Genomic DNA, 15,043 nt, shown 5'->3' with positions numbered 1-15,043 from the left:
TGTTTTTGACATTTATGGTTATGAAAATGATTGTCATTTCTGAAATGCAAATTCTTGTCCTAAAGTTGGCATTTTGATATATTTGTTTGACATGAATTGTACTATTTGGACAACCCCAAGTCTTGAACATATACACAAAAGTGTTGACTATGGCTTTGATGTTCTTGCGAGGGTTTAAGTTTTGATGGTGATGGTCGTAACCTGCCTACTGCAATAAGGGGTCCTTACGGTCTAGCCTTTAGAGGTGGTATGCTGGACTCGGATTATGTTTTTTTTATAGGTGTGAAGAATTTCCCAAATGGGTGTTATTGTAATGAGATACGGGGTCATCACACGTCTTAGTGGGCCAACATCAAGGGTATGAAGACCTCGATGGCTCCGGATTTAGTCGCCGTGGTGGCTAAAGGCGAAGAAGTTTTTCAGATTGTTGTGTTTGAGAATGGTATTATATTTTAGATTTGTAAAACATGACTTATTGAATTGGAATCTTAAATTGAGGATTCCCTTTATGTTTTTAAATATCTTTTTTGGAAATTAAGATGATTTTATTGAAGAGTTTGAAATGGATTGTGATTGTAGCTTCATTTGAATATCTGTATTATGCCAAAGTTTCCTTGTCAACCTTGAAGTTTTTATTCGGTTTCATAATGCCAACTTCCATTTTGTTAATAAATTTATGACGAATATCTTAATGATTCCTTTTAAAGTTTGTCTTAAGTCAAAATTATTATTGGTGAATGTTGGAAGTTTCATTTTATTAAAATTGATTTTTATGTTCATCATAGAACCTATATATATATATATATGCTGAAATGTTTTGAAGTTAAATGTGTACTTGTAAAAGTTTGTTTATTTGGATTTAAATGTTGTGGGTTTATTTCCATTTAGAATTATGCTACTACACTCACTAAGTGACTTTAGTTACTCACCCCTCTCCCCTCTTTCCAAGCTATAGTGTTTAGCAGCGTCGCAGTGAAGTGAAGTGCCCGGCAACTGCTTGTCTTTTCATTCTTCACTCCAAGTATTGGTGTATGTCTGTTTTTGAGCATAATTGCATTGTATAAGAATTATGGATCCACTAATGTTTTTGACTCTATAAACCTGTATTATTTGCACTCTTGTCTTTCTTTTTGAAATCTTGGCTGTACTTTGTAATTTATATATCTTCTTGAACTCTATTGACAGGCTTTGTGAAAATCTTGCTTACCTGTTCAATTATTGTATTCCCTGCAATATACGATCTTCACTTATGATTTGTGTATAGTGTTGTTTAAATCTAGGAAGTTGTAAGCCTTGCTGCGACTCGAGGGTTGGGAGGTGTGTACCCTTCCTTGGGTTATCATGGCTGTTGTCGCATACCAAATTCTGTGGGACATGGCGTGACAATGTTATCATTAATCAACAAGTAATACTTAATACTTACTTATTGATACAAAAAAAAAATAGGAGAAAATTTTGAACAATATTCTATTATCCAGGTGTACATACAGCCAGAAAAAAATGAGCCTACAGGAAAATGGCAAGTTAACTAAGTGCACATACAAATTAAAAATAATGTCAATGATTAATATGAAAACTTAAAAATCTAACTACAACAACCATGCCTTACCTCATTAATTGATTAATTCCTGCAGATTAATATCTTCTAAAAATAATCTCAACACAATACTTGACCCTGCTATGTGCAACATCCTTAATATATTTCCCTTGCAATTCTAGTAATTGCAAATTGTATTATATATTAACATGTCTATAATATTCACATACGTGCATAGTCATCCCAAAGAGATAAATGGAAAAAAGAAACAAAATTACTGAATATCCATTCTTATTTTGTGAAACCAAATTATTTACAAGAGCATCTGAAAAACTAAAAATTACAGGAGTGTACAATAAAAAAAAAAAATCTGCAACTTCATTCAATTTTTTGTATTGTTACTATGCGCAAAAATGGGCTAAACAAGTTTACTATTAAACCATCCCTTTCACACCACAAGAAAAGATGTAGTAGCTCTAATTACATTAAAGTAGTGATGACATGATAATGTAACTTTTTCACTTTGCATTAGATTGTGGTGGCACCCATATCTTTTTTCTTTTTTTTACAACAATTCCTTCTTTGTTCCTTTCCTCTATATCCTTTTATTTCCCCTGAGGCTTTAGGACATGAGGTATGATAGGTTAGTTCATATTTAAGGCTTCTTGTGTTGCATTTAGATTAGTGCTTTTGCCTCCCCTTACACTCATTTTTTGCTTCCTTACTCTAGACCTATTTGCAGTTGGTGTTATCATGGGAATGTTCTAATGAGGTGCAATAATTACTTGGAATGTTATATAAAGATGAACTCATGTCAGTTTTATGGAAGGCAATACATTGAAGAACATGGTGTTGCAGAAACAAAAAAACTACCTATGGCATAGGATCCTTAGGTGCCTATGGTTATGTTGTGGCTACTTCTTGTTGGCCAAATCCATTTAAAGCATCAACTCTTAAGATTCATATGATCAATAGTGAGAGACAGGAATCAATTTCAACATAAGATCTTTAAAATTTAAAAACATCAACTAACCATTTCAAAATGCTTTTACAGAATTTGTGGTCTATTGCGTTCATAGGATTATCTTATCTTGCTTCATTTGAGTCCTTATATTGTTGCTCACTGAGATAGCATGGTTGTAATGGATCCTACTCAATTGCTATTTTCTACATGAGCAACAATCTCCATTCTTGTCAATTATAAACTGCCAACCTGATACTAGGTCTCCCTTCTTGACCAAGTTGTATTGTAAAGCCAACTCAATTACTTAAATTTTTCTAGCTTTTTAAGTATCCTAGGGAAGTGAGTAGTTGTGCTTTTTTTCATGGCATCCCTCCTCTTCAGTATCTTAATCATTAATTTTGTTCTAATCATCCCATTCATGGTGACGATGGCTTTAAAAAATAGAAGACAATCCACCGAAGGAAATCTTAGATCTTCTTGATAAAGATCTTAAGGGAATATAAATCATCCAAGAAATTTGTAAATCGATGGATTTTTTTTTTCATTTTATTGTTCAGTATATAGACATCAAGTACCTAGACTTGATGATATGCTTGATGAACTTAGTGGATCTGTTAGTTTCTCCAAGATAGACTTGCGTTAGAATGAAAGAGGGTGATGAGTGAAAACATTTAAAAAGAAATTTGAATTGTATAAATGGTTAGTCATGCTTTTTGGTTTAACAAATGCACCTACTACTTTCATGAGATTGATGAACCATGTGCTTAGAGCTTTCATTGGAATTTTTTTTGGTAGTCTACTTTGATGACATCTTAATTTTCAGCAAGTCTTTAGATGATCATATTGAACATTTACGTTTTGTACTTGCTGTTTTAAGAAAAGAACAATTATATGCTAATCTTAAAAAGTGCACCTTTTGCACCGACAAAGTAGTTTGTTGGCTTTGTGGTTTTATCTCAGGGTATTGGGGCAGATGCAGACAAGATCAAAGCGGTACATGAGCACGCAACACACCAAAATGTGAGCCAAGTGAGAAGCTTCATTTCAAAAATTGAAGGACAAATTGACATCCGCACCACTACTAGCACTTTTTGACTTTGGTAAGACTTTCGAAATAGAATGTGATGCAAGTGGTGTAGGAATTGGTACAGGGCTTATTCAAGAAGGTATACCTATTGCTTATTTTAGTGAAAAGTTAAGCGGTCTAGCTCTCAATTAATTTGTTTATGATAAGGAGTTGCATGCGCTTGCTTGTAAGGGTTTGGAAACTTTGCAGCATTACTTACGGACTAAAGAATTTGTGATACATTCTAACCATGAATCAGTGAAGCATTTTAAGAGTCAATTAAAACTAAACCATAAACATGCAAAATGGAGGGAGTTCATTAGAATCTTTTCCTTACATTGTCAAGTACAAAAAAGGGAAAGACAACCTTATAGCTTATGCATTGTGTTGGTGCCATGCTTTATTGTCCCAACTAGATGCTAAAACTCTGGGTTGTGTTGGTGCCATGCTTTATTGTCCAACTAGATGCTAAAACTCTGGGTTTAGAGAGAGTTTAAGGAGTTACATACCAAAGATTCATACTTTGTTGAACCCTAACCTAAATGTAGTGTAGGAAAAGATTGTGAAAAATTTCAATTGGATGATGGTTTCTTGTTTCAAGCTAACAAATTGTGTATAACAAATTGCTCTGTTTGCATATTGCTCTTGAAGGAAGCTCATGCAAGAAGCCTCATGGGCCACTTTTGTGCCAAGAAGATAGAAAATATGCTAACCGACCACTTCTTTTGGCCAAAGATGAGGTATGATGTTGAGCGCTATGTCTCGTTTAAACCCTCATGGATTGTATACTTCCTTACCTATTCTTAGTGAACCATGGGAAGATATTTCTATGTATTTTGTTCTTGTATTAACACAGACTAAAACGGGAACAAATTCTATCATTTGTGGTAGTTGATTGGTTTAGCAAGATGTCTCATTTTATTCCCTGTTATAAGACCGATGATGCTTCATATGTTGTTGATCTAATTTTCAAGAAAGTGGTATGACTATATGGTGTGCAACGAACCATTGTCTCAGATCGTGACACCAAATTCTTGATCTATTTTTGGAAAACATTATGGGAGAAAGCTAGAAACCAAGTTATTATTCTCTACTACTTGCCACCCCTAGATAGATGGGGAAACGAAAGTTGTGAACCGCACGTTGTCTATGATACTAAGAGTAGTTTTAAAGAAAATTTTGAAGATGTGGGAGGGGTGTACTGCATGTCGAATTCACATATAAAAGGCTGCTACATTCTACCAACAAATTTTGTCCAATCGAGAACCTATTGCCCCTATAGATCTTTTGCCACTAAATTCTCCATATGTGATTAAGCGATTGAACAGAAGGAGTCGAAAGAACTAGCCTTGATTTTTAGTGGAGTTTAGTTGGCTAAAAGAAGAAGGGTATATAGTACTGAAATCTAGAATGTGCAAAAGAAGTAATACTCTGACAAAAAATAGGATCTAGATTGCTGGAAACTCCAATTTGATGTTTTGATTTTGTAATGCCCTTTCTTGACCTTTCTTTCTTTCTTTCTTCCTTTCTTTCTTTTTTGTTTTTTTTTATTACCAACAAGTAGAGGAATATGAACTGATTATAAACTCGAAATATAATACTAAAGTAACATGAAGAACCAATAAAAAAAAGGATGGGAGAAAATAAATTTTGAGATCGGAAAAACCAAGAAAAAAAAATTATGAAGAAAAAGAGAGTTAAAGATCTTGGAATGTTTGTCTAAGCCATTAATGCTTATGAGGAAAATATAGTAATTAATGTCCTTAATAGGTTAGGTTAATGGTTTGGAAACGTTTTCAAAATAGTTGAAAACATAAAAATTGTCTTTCCACTTTTTTTTGAAAACGTGGATGTTGTTTTCAAAATTATTGGAAACAAAAATTGCTTGCCAAACGTGGTTTTCTAGTTTCGTTTACAAAATTTGGAATTGGCAACAAAAATAAAGGTTTGGCAACAATGCCAAATGACCCCTGAGTTATTAACTGATCATTGCCACATTTTTTTTAAAGCAATTATGTTATTTTCCTACTCAATAATATTCTCCTTGCAAAGAGCCGTGGGACTGCCTTTATAAATGAACTATTTCTGGTTATTGATCGATATCTATCACAAGCTTGTTTAAGTGGCTTGCATTGTATAATATGATATTTGCTAGAGTTTAATATTCTTACATTGTACAATATGCCTTGCATGAGGGGATAAAGTTAGATTGTATCAATTTCAGCTTTAATTCAAGGAGTGTTGTTGTACCTATCAATAGCCGACCTATTTATGCGTAATTATGTCGAACATGTAACTCTAGAGTGCTAGGGGAAAATGACGTCATTTTAGACCCAAACAACCTCAAGCTGGAGTAAACTTAGTTCCCATGAATTCTAAGTAAGAATGGTTTCAATTTGGAGCAAAGAAATACAAGAAAAGACCAAAAACTTTCGGATACCAATTGTTGCGTGTGAGGAAACGCGGAACTAGTGTGACAATTCGTCAAATACTTGTTGTGCAATATCATAATACCTAGCAATAACACAATGAATGGGCAATGCAAGGATAACATACAACCAATCTCACAAGAATAAAGTAAGGGACACCAATTTAATGTGGTTTGGCTAAGGACAAGCCTACATTCACGGGAGAACAATGCTTCATTATATCAGGGGGAATAACAATAGTACAAGAGTACAAAGAATAGGCATAAAGCCACAAGAATTACCAAGCTCTAAGAACTAGCCTTACTTAAAAAACAAAGGTCTTACCTTGCTTTAATAAAATCAAACAAGAACAAGAGCTCTCCTCTACACCTTCACTTTTTTCACTCTCCAAAACACAAGAGAACTCACCCTCTCTATCTTTCTCTCTTTTCTCTCATTACACAACACCCAACAAACATAACCATTTATGAACAATAGAGCAATTAAACTGTTGGATTATAAGAGATTAAGATTTCGCTTTATCCCAAGGATATTAAGCCAATATTTAACAACGATGAGGTAAACGATGTTGCAAAAGAAGCTCAGGCTTCTATAGTTCCATTGCTCTTCCTTCCTCAGCTTTTCCAAGAAATATGTCTACTTTCTTCTTGTCATATCTTGCAATAGGTACATCACTTAGGTTGTTTTGGTTCAATGGTTAGAAACTTATTGAGAATATAAGTTGACACTCTTAAGTTAGCAAATAATGATGTTTTGAGCTCAATAACAATAACATTTTATGTTCGTCATGCACCAACAACTTTTATGGTGCATCAGTGATTGTGTCTCATTACTAACATTTATACAACTGTTAATTATATGAGTACAATACGTTTAGCCTTCCACATCCAATAAACTATTTTCAAACGTAAGTTTTTATCTCTAACTTTGAACTTGAAAGTTTGAATGTTCGTGGGTCCCACACCCATGTGAAAAAATGTATCCCGCCATGTCTTTGACTACCATTTGAATGTTAGTTACACTAGTTCTCCTGACTCCGCCCAATTATTTTAACATTTTAAATTAATAAATAAATTAATTATTAGCTATTGCATCCCCCTCTTGTAACTACAACATGAAGAAAGATCTCATGAAGCAGAATAACACTCATATGAGAAAGCATCTCTATTTGATTGGGAACTTTTAATCAGTTGTTATTCTAGTAACCAATTTTTCAATCAATGTTTGTCAAAAAACCCCCCAAATTGTAGCACTTCTATCAATTTTTTTTTATCAAGGGCTGTCCAGCATGATATAATCTCATTCACATTAAATGGGAAAAAAAATCACAATTTGTTTTTATCAAAGACTAAATTAAGTATTTGTTTTTCTTTAAAAAAAAAACCCCCCCAATTGGAGCAACTTTAATTTTCTCCATTAAAAAAACACAAAAAATTATATCAAAACTATAATAAAAATTGCACCCTCTCAAACAAGGCACTCAACATTGATGTCACAACAAACGGATTTGGCCGAGATGCAATCCGATCATATTCGAAGTGGTTCCCACCGCCGAATGCGCCAGTATGAGCAGGATAAGGAGTGGAACTACTAAGAAGCGGCTCCTTTGGTCGTCGTGGGTGGGGATGCTATACTAGCTTTGTCTCCAGGTGCATTTTTTTTAATATCAACCTCTTAAGGTTTAGTCCTTCATTTCCCTTAATTGGCCGTGTGGTAGTGGTAGTGAACATATTTTTTTTTGGGGAAGAGGAGCGGGGCGAACCCACTAAAGACCCAGGGACGTACACAAGTCTCGGTGGAACAAGTGGGGACGAGACCGCGCTCACGTGGGCGCTGGAACCACTCGTACACAACCCCTATTCACAACTCCCAGAAATGTGCCCTCAGCCGAGAATCGAACTCTCACCACTCGGTGAGAGCTCTATTGGCGACCTATATACCAATAGACCCGCAGGTCGTTGGCATAGTGAACATATTGAAATGGGAGGAGAGAGAGAGATGGAGGAGTTCGAGGATAGTGGTTCTCACAACCTGACTCGCAATCGAGCTTGCAACAACCGTTTGATATGCAAACTGATTATCCATAAGGTTTTCTATGCAAACTGAGAACATAATATAATTCTGATTCTTTACACAAAAAAATCCAATGTTTGATATGCAAACTGAGAACATAATATACTTTTCACAATGTTTGATATGCAAACTGATTATCCGTAAGGTTTTCTATGGAATACATCAAGAACTTTCAGATTTACATTTCATCCCTTATAACAGATACTGTAACTCATAAATTTCACATGAAGTCACATAATTGTTTCAGACGAACTGCTTCAGAAACTCAGTTGCCACAAGCCGGCCTCTTGTGTTTACTGATAGCTTTAACTCAGTGATCTCTTTGTCAATGTCCTATATTATACACAGGCAAAGCAAATTTAGTGAGGAAAAAAATTGCACTTATTCCAAATGTAAGTTTTTAGTATAAGAAGAGTGTGGTTATTTATTGTTCTAAAGACATAGACATGTATCCAAATTTAGTATTACAGAAGGAACATTATTAGATGAATTTTTGAACCTCGTGATATATGTGCCAACTATTTGATTTTGAATAGTAGGGAACTGATACAATCAATGAAAGCAACTGGCAATAGGTTCTGCAAATGTCTTCGATAAGAGAATGTACAACCATTTGAATTTATAATTCTTACTTAAATTCAGAATATATTTCTTCCATCTCTATCACTGAAATAACTGCACATTACCCTACCATTTCAAACAAAATGTGACTTCTCTTACCATTATGACAATATGATCCTCTTACACTATCACTCATAATAATAGTGCAACAGGGAACTGGTACAATCAATAAAAGCAACTAGCAATAGGCTCTAACAAGGTCTTTGATAAGAGAATGTACAACCATTCGAATCGATAATCCTTGCCTATCATCAGAAAATATTTCTGTCTTTATCACTGAAGTAAATGATAATTACCCTACCAAATCAAACGAAATGTGACTTCTCTTACCATTATGCAAATATGACCCTCTTACACTATCACTCACAATGATTTTTCCTGTAAAATTAAAAGTAAAGACCAACTCGATTGGTAGAGGCATAGCCATGGGTCGCTTGAGAAAGTGGTATCAAGTTCAAATTCTAATAATGACAAAAAAAAAAGACATTGAGAGAAGACTACCCTCTTATAGGGCTTCTAATAAATCACCCTGAATCAGTATAGGACCCGTGGCTCCTAGGAAAGCCATTGGTCAAAGACAAAAGAAAAAATAAAAATAAGACAAAAGCTATTTTTGGATCCTATACATTGAGCCCAATATTTATTTCACTTTCAAAATGTTCAACAAAATCCTTGTACTTTGCGTTTTCATTTCATCTAGAGTGGCATGGCAGTCCATTGGCAAGTTTCACCGCGTAAGCATCTCATAAATTGTTGGTAAAGGCCAAGCAAATATTTTTCGTTTGCATTTTAAATAATTTATAGATTCTAGCTTAGTAAAATCCAGTTTGTTAGGCGACAACGATCATTAGGTCGATTGGGAAAAACTGACAAAACAATCCTACGTTTCATATAGCATATCAAGTAGCATCCAAAATCATTCCTAAGGATGAGAATGACAAAAAAATTAAAATAAAAATAAAAACACACGCGAGCGCACACACACAAAAAAGGGATAAAGCACAAAATACAAGGAATAGCTAAAATCAAGATATGCCATTAGTAAGTTGTCAAGAACCTAATAACCATTTCACCAATCAACAAGATCTTTCTTTTACCATTGTGTGCATGTTATGTTATTCATATACCACTGATCAATATGAACTCAGTGTCATGAGAGAATAACAAGCACTTTAAGGCAATAGTTATCCAATATAACAAGGGAAAATTAGCCAAAGGTTTTTAAATCATTGACAAAAGATATTGATGGAAAAAGTATTTAGGTGAAAAGCAAAATGATGCTACCACCAGAGATTGCACAATGACATCTATAAGCTTGTGCTTTTGCATATCTTCATAGTGGCAGTTTATGATGAGAAAACTAAGATCATAACCCTGAAAGAGCGACAAGTGAGAGTGCAGATCATTATCTCAATACAAAGGTCATCCAAATTAAACAATTTAATCAGAATAAAAAATCAAGCTAGTTATTCAAAAGTAAGAAAAGGAAAATATTATTTCCTGTGACACAATAATTGGTGAAAATCCCATACCCATTTTAAAGTAACTTAATGATAAAACACACCTGCACTGCCTTTCTTCTGAGAACTTGGAATGCATCTGCCTTCATTGACAAAAACCTGGGCAACTTTTTTGCCTGAATGTTTTCAAGCTCATCAGCCTGCTTAACCTGAACCAAAAATAAAAATAAAAAGATCATCAATAACCTATATGAATGAAGAATCCCATCACCATAGAAATGAAACCCTCCATTCAAAAGCAGTTAGATCCTTGAGATATATAATATGCTAGGGAGCCATACAAGTCAAAAACTAAAGGTAATCACCTTGATGTTATTCTTTTACTCATCATTCTTGGCATTTATATGCCTTTTTCTTTTATCGATTCTAATTCAAAGTTAGTTTGTCGCACACAATCACACTGAGAATGTTTTACTTGATTAAAATACTCACCCAATGATAAGGAGTGACAAATCAATCCAAGAACAGGAACAAATATAAGCTAGTCCCTCAAGTGTAAAATAATTCATAATCATTTTGACGCTTACACGAATCGAATTGATAGATGTCTCTATCAAGCATTTTTCTGCCATATTTCGGCATATCAAAATCTGCAATAACAAACTGTTAAATATCAAAGAAAACAAATTTATAATACTTCAAATATCAAAATATAGAAGGTATAATGGAAATGATATTTTGAACATCCAAGAATCAATGATATCATATACTCAGATACAAACAAGTACAAATTGATAATTCAATAAGTTCAATCATATCAAATGAAGAAAAAAAACTAGGACATATATTTGAAGGGCTAAAGACAAGAATTTAGAATCCAGAAAAAGGAACATAATCTGAAATGAGAATGAGGAATACCTAGAGGCACATGGTGGCATTAAGGGTGTTGCAAATGCAAGTGAGATAAGAACAAAGGGAGTCTGGGGAAGGAGCAATGAAGGCATGAAATCTATTTAATTGCATCATGGCAGTCCCCACAAACAATAAAGGTTCTTCATGATCAGAGTCCTTGTTCTTGCACTGATGGTTAGCTATCCAAATGCAAAGGCCAGGCCCTCACTGTGGTTGCACAGAATTCTCTCCTTCACCTATTCATCAAGGTCATGAAGTATAAACTCCGTTTTAAGAGTGTATTCTATTTTCCTCATCTCCAAATCCAATCTTTTCAACATCTCAATAATCTCTTCATGCTGTGGATGACTCTTATCCTCCATTAAAAATGCATGGAGCTTCCCATTAACCTCCACTGAACTATATCCTGGAACCTTCTTCATCCCCATTTTCTTCATTAATCTTCTCACCTCAACCACTTTGTCCCACTTCTTCGCTGCAGCATAGACATTTGACACCAACGTATATATTCCCAGATCATCGGGATCCAACTCTATAACCTTCCCCGCAGCATAGTCTCCTAGTTCCAACTTCTTATGATTATGACAACCAGAAAGTAGGGCAACCCAGACAGTCATTCCTGGTTGGATCGCCATAGATTTTATGAGTTCATGGGCTTCTTCAACATGGCCTGCACGAGCTAAAAGATCCACCATACAAGCATAATGTTTCTCACCTGGTTCAAATCCAAATTCCCCGACTATAAGATCAAACCAGTAGCGTCCTTCATCTACAAGCCCAGAATGACCAAAAGCTGAAAGAAGAGAAGCGAAAGTTGTCTCATCAGGTTTTAAACCAGCTTCTTTCATCTCCAAGAAGAGCAAATACGCTTCCTTTCCCTGACCATGAGCACCATAACTAGCTATCATTGCATTCCAAGAGATTGAATCTTTTGCACTGACCTTATCAAACAACTCACGAGCATTTGCTATGCTCCCACATTTCGAGTACATATCTATCAATGCAGTGCCTGATATTCGATCACATTCAAGCTTCCTCACAATGTATCCATGAACTGATTTACCTAATATCAAAGACCCAATTTGTGAACATGCCAGCAGGGTACTCACAAGCGCAACCAAGTCAGGCTGAAGCCCACAAATTTGCATATCGATCAACAACCAGATTGCATCACTAGCAAATCCATTCTGAGCATATCCAGAGATCAATGCACTCCATGAGACAACATTCTTAATCTCCATCCTCTGAAAAACAAGCTTTGCCAGTTTCAGAAACCCATTCTTTGCATACATGTCAACAAGGCTGGTCTCAACAACAACATCCATTCTCATCTCACGGCGAATCATGAGCCCATGAACAGATCGGCCCATCCTCACATCTCCAATCCCTGCACATGCTTGAATTATACCGACCATGACAATCCCATCCCCTTCCATACCCTCCAATCTCATCCTTCTATAAATCCCAATCGTCTCAAACGGTATTCTGGAGCTCGCAAACCCATTTATCATTGTAGTCCAAGAAACAAGATCCTTCTTGGGCATTCCTTCAAACACCTTCACTGCATCACTCAACCTGCCACATTTTATATACAAATTCAACAAAGAGGAGCAAACAAACACATCACCAGCATATCCAAGATCAAAAGCTATGGCTTTGATGTCCTCCCCAGCTCCAAGATCCAAGATCTTAGCACAAGCATTGAGAGCAACAGTGAAAGAGGAGCTATCAGGGCGCGCTTGGTTCCTTGAGATCATGCGACGAAAGAGATCAAGAACGCGGTGAGGGGAGCCATGACGGGAGAAGGCAATGAGAATGGCGTTCCAAGCGGAGACATTGGGTTGAGGAATGGTTTGGAAGAGCAAGTGGGCGGCGGGGAGGTTACGGAGGCGAGCATAGGCGGCGATGAGGGCGCCGGGGGAGTGGTGGTGGAGGAAGGCGCCGGAGAGGAGCATGAGAGCGTGGATTTTGGAGAGGGTCTCGGGATCTTTGGTGTGTTGCAAGAGGGCTTGCAGCCATCGATGGCGGGAGAGAGCTCGGAGCATTTCATTTGTTCCAAGTGAAAGTGTTCACTTATCATCGCTCCCTTAATATATTAAAATTGTTATGTTAATCCAAAGACTTTTAACTGACCTTGACAATAGGCCTTTCCAAGGGCCGGGCTACCGGTCTAAGCCCGAAGGCCCGCTCGAAAAATGAGAGAGTTTGGACAAATATATAAAGCCCGATGTCCGGGGTTTGGAAAGCCCATTTTAAAAATGGGTCGAATTTGGTTTTCATGTTAAAAGTCCGACCCGGTCCGATCTGACCCGAATTATAAAATATATTTATTAATTAGTTTTACATATACATATATATATATAATGGTTTGAATTTCCATTGATTATTTATTAATTAATTTTGTATATATATATATATATATATATATTTTTTATGATTGTCATTGATTATAATGGTTTGAATTTTAATTGTTGTAATTGAATAAATATTTGCATTTTGGTTTTTTAATTTTTAAGTGTTTTGTAGAATAATATTTGGTTATATTCACATATTAATATTATTGTTAAGTTTTTTTTATAACTCATATATTATTTGATGAAAACCTATTTGGGCGGGTCTTAGGTAGAGGTCATTAAATTTGGGTTGGTTCTAGCAAGGGTTAAGGCCCATATTTTCGAGCCTGGGTTTGGCAATGGTTTGGCAAGGGTTAAGGCCCATATCATCATCGTCATTAGCGCTCCTTTAATCAGTGAGTTCCTAATTCCTTTTTGAAGGTTTTCCTCTTCTTTTCTTTTCATGTTTTTTTTTTCCTAAATTTTATTTGGATTCAGGATTGTTTTTACATTGTTTTTTTTATTGGATTTATTTTGCAGCTTCGTTTCCGATATTTTATTTCCAATAACGTCATTCGATCAATGTTATTTTGCTTGGATTGTTTACAATTTTCATGGCTTGCAAGATTGGATTGGAATGCGTGAGCGTGTGTTGGGATGCTTTAAGATTACGGTTAAATACCCTATTAAGTCCCTCTAATATAGTATGTCTGTCTTTTGGTCCCTCTAATATAATTTGTTCCTACGAGGTTCCCGTATTTTAATTTTTGAGAAATGTAAGTCCCCGGATAAATTATATTAGAGAAAGAGATTTATATTCCTCAAAAATTAAAATACAAGGACCTCCTAGAGACAAATCATATTAGATGGGACCAAAGGGGCAGACTAACTATATTAGATGGACTAAATAGGGTATTCTACCTTTATTTTTTATTGAATTGAAAGAAGAGCAAAGTTAGTTATGAAAGTTTCCTACTCCTAGCAAGAGTTTGTTACCCATGTGCTAATTCTATTTTGTAAAATCAAAGTATATAAACAACTATATTCATTCTAATATCATAAAATTCAATGATTTCTCTTCTTCTCCAACTTTTCCTTCTTCTTCTTTTTGGTTTCCTCTTCTTCTCAAATGATTGCGTCTACTTTTCCATTTGTTGATTTTCATTACTAGAGAGCTGTGGAAGGAGATTGGCTTAAGTAGTGAGTTTTCTTTACCTTTATTGATTTTCTCAACAGTGTTATTTACGCTATTCGTTCTAATATCATCACATTCAATGATTTCTCTTCTCCAACCTTTCCTTCTTCTTCTTTTTGGTTTTCTCTTCTAAATCGATAGTGTCTTCTTTTCCGATTTTCATTGTTGTAGGGCTATTGAAGGGGAGTGGCTTTGACCAATGTGTTATTTATGCTATTCGTTCTAATATCACAAGATTCAATGATTTCTCTTCTTTTCCAACCTTTCATTCTTCTTTATAGTTTTTTCTTCTTCTCAATCGATTGCGTGTTCATTGCATCTTCATTATGCAGAGAGTTTTTTCTACATTTACTGATTTTCTCAATAGTGTTATTTATGCTATTTCATGAATTTTGTCGCTTTTTTATTGTAAATAGTGTTTTTTAATTAACTACCTGAAATGCGCATGTTTAT

The 15,043-nt window shown here is 35.2% G+C and overlaps 2 protein-coding genes across 2 annotated transcripts; both read right to left on the bottom strand.

Moving 5' to 3' along the window:
- Positions 1-8,145: 8,145 nt before the first annotated feature.
- LOC120255117 (putative pentatricopeptide repeat-containing protein At3g25060, mitochondrial) lies at positions 8,146-13,132 on the bottom strand. Its single transcript, XM_039263008.1, has 4 exons — positions 11,069-13,132; positions 10,643-10,800; positions 10,255-10,359; positions 8,146-8,402 (listed from the first exon to the last, which is right to left on the bottom strand). Exon 1 carries the CDS (start codon positions 13,105-13,107, stop codon positions 11,299-11,301), a length of 1,809 nt encoding a protein of 602 aa, XP_039118942.1. The 5' UTR covers positions 13,108-13,132; the 3' UTR covers positions 8,146-8,402; positions 10,255-10,359; positions 10,643-10,800; positions 11,069-11,298.
- LOC120255114 (actin-related protein 2/3 complex subunit 4-like) lies at positions 8,313-10,782 on the bottom strand. Its single transcript, XM_039263005.1, has 4 exons — positions 10,738-10,782; positions 10,255-10,359; positions 9,978-10,064; positions 8,313-8,402 (listed from the first exon to the last, which is right to left on the bottom strand). The coding sequence occupies exons 1-4, from the start codon at positions 10,780-10,782 to the stop codon at positions 8,313-8,315; spliced, it is 327 nt and encodes a 108-aa protein (XP_039118939.1).
- Positions 13,133-15,043: the final 1,911 nt, after the last annotated feature.

The sequence above is a fragment of the Dioscorea cayenensis genome, unplaced genomic scaffold, assembly GCF_009730915.1.
Source record: "Dioscorea cayenensis subsp. rotundata cultivar TDr96_F1 unplaced genomic scaffold, TDr96_F1_v2_PseudoChromosome.rev07_lg8_w22 25.fasta BLBR01000847.1, whole genome shotgun sequence".
Classification (NCBI taxonomy): domain Eukaryota; kingdom Viridiplantae; phylum Streptophyta; class Magnoliopsida; order Dioscoreales; family Dioscoreaceae; genus Dioscorea; species Dioscorea cayenensis.
Note: the sequence above shows the minus strand (reverse complement) of the source record. Positions and strands in the feature narration are given on the sequence as shown.

Coding starts and splice junctions, on each gene's coding strand:
- LOC120255117 (XM_039263008.1), bottom strand. CDS start 13,107: ATGCTCCGAGCTCTCTCCCGCCATCGATGGCTGCAAGCCCTCTTGCAA.
- LOC120255114 (XM_039263005.1), bottom strand. CDS start 10,782: ATGGCAGAAAAATGCTTGATAGAGACATCTATCAATTCGATTCGT. Junction 10,360..10,737: donor CATCTATCAATTCGATTCGT/GTAAGCGTCAAA, acceptor TTTTTGGTTCAG/GTTAAGCAGGCTGATGAGCT. Junction 10,065..10,254: donor TCAGAAGAAAGGCAGTGCAG/GTGTGTTTTATC, acceptor TCGCTCTTTCAG/GGTTATGATCTTAGTTTTCT.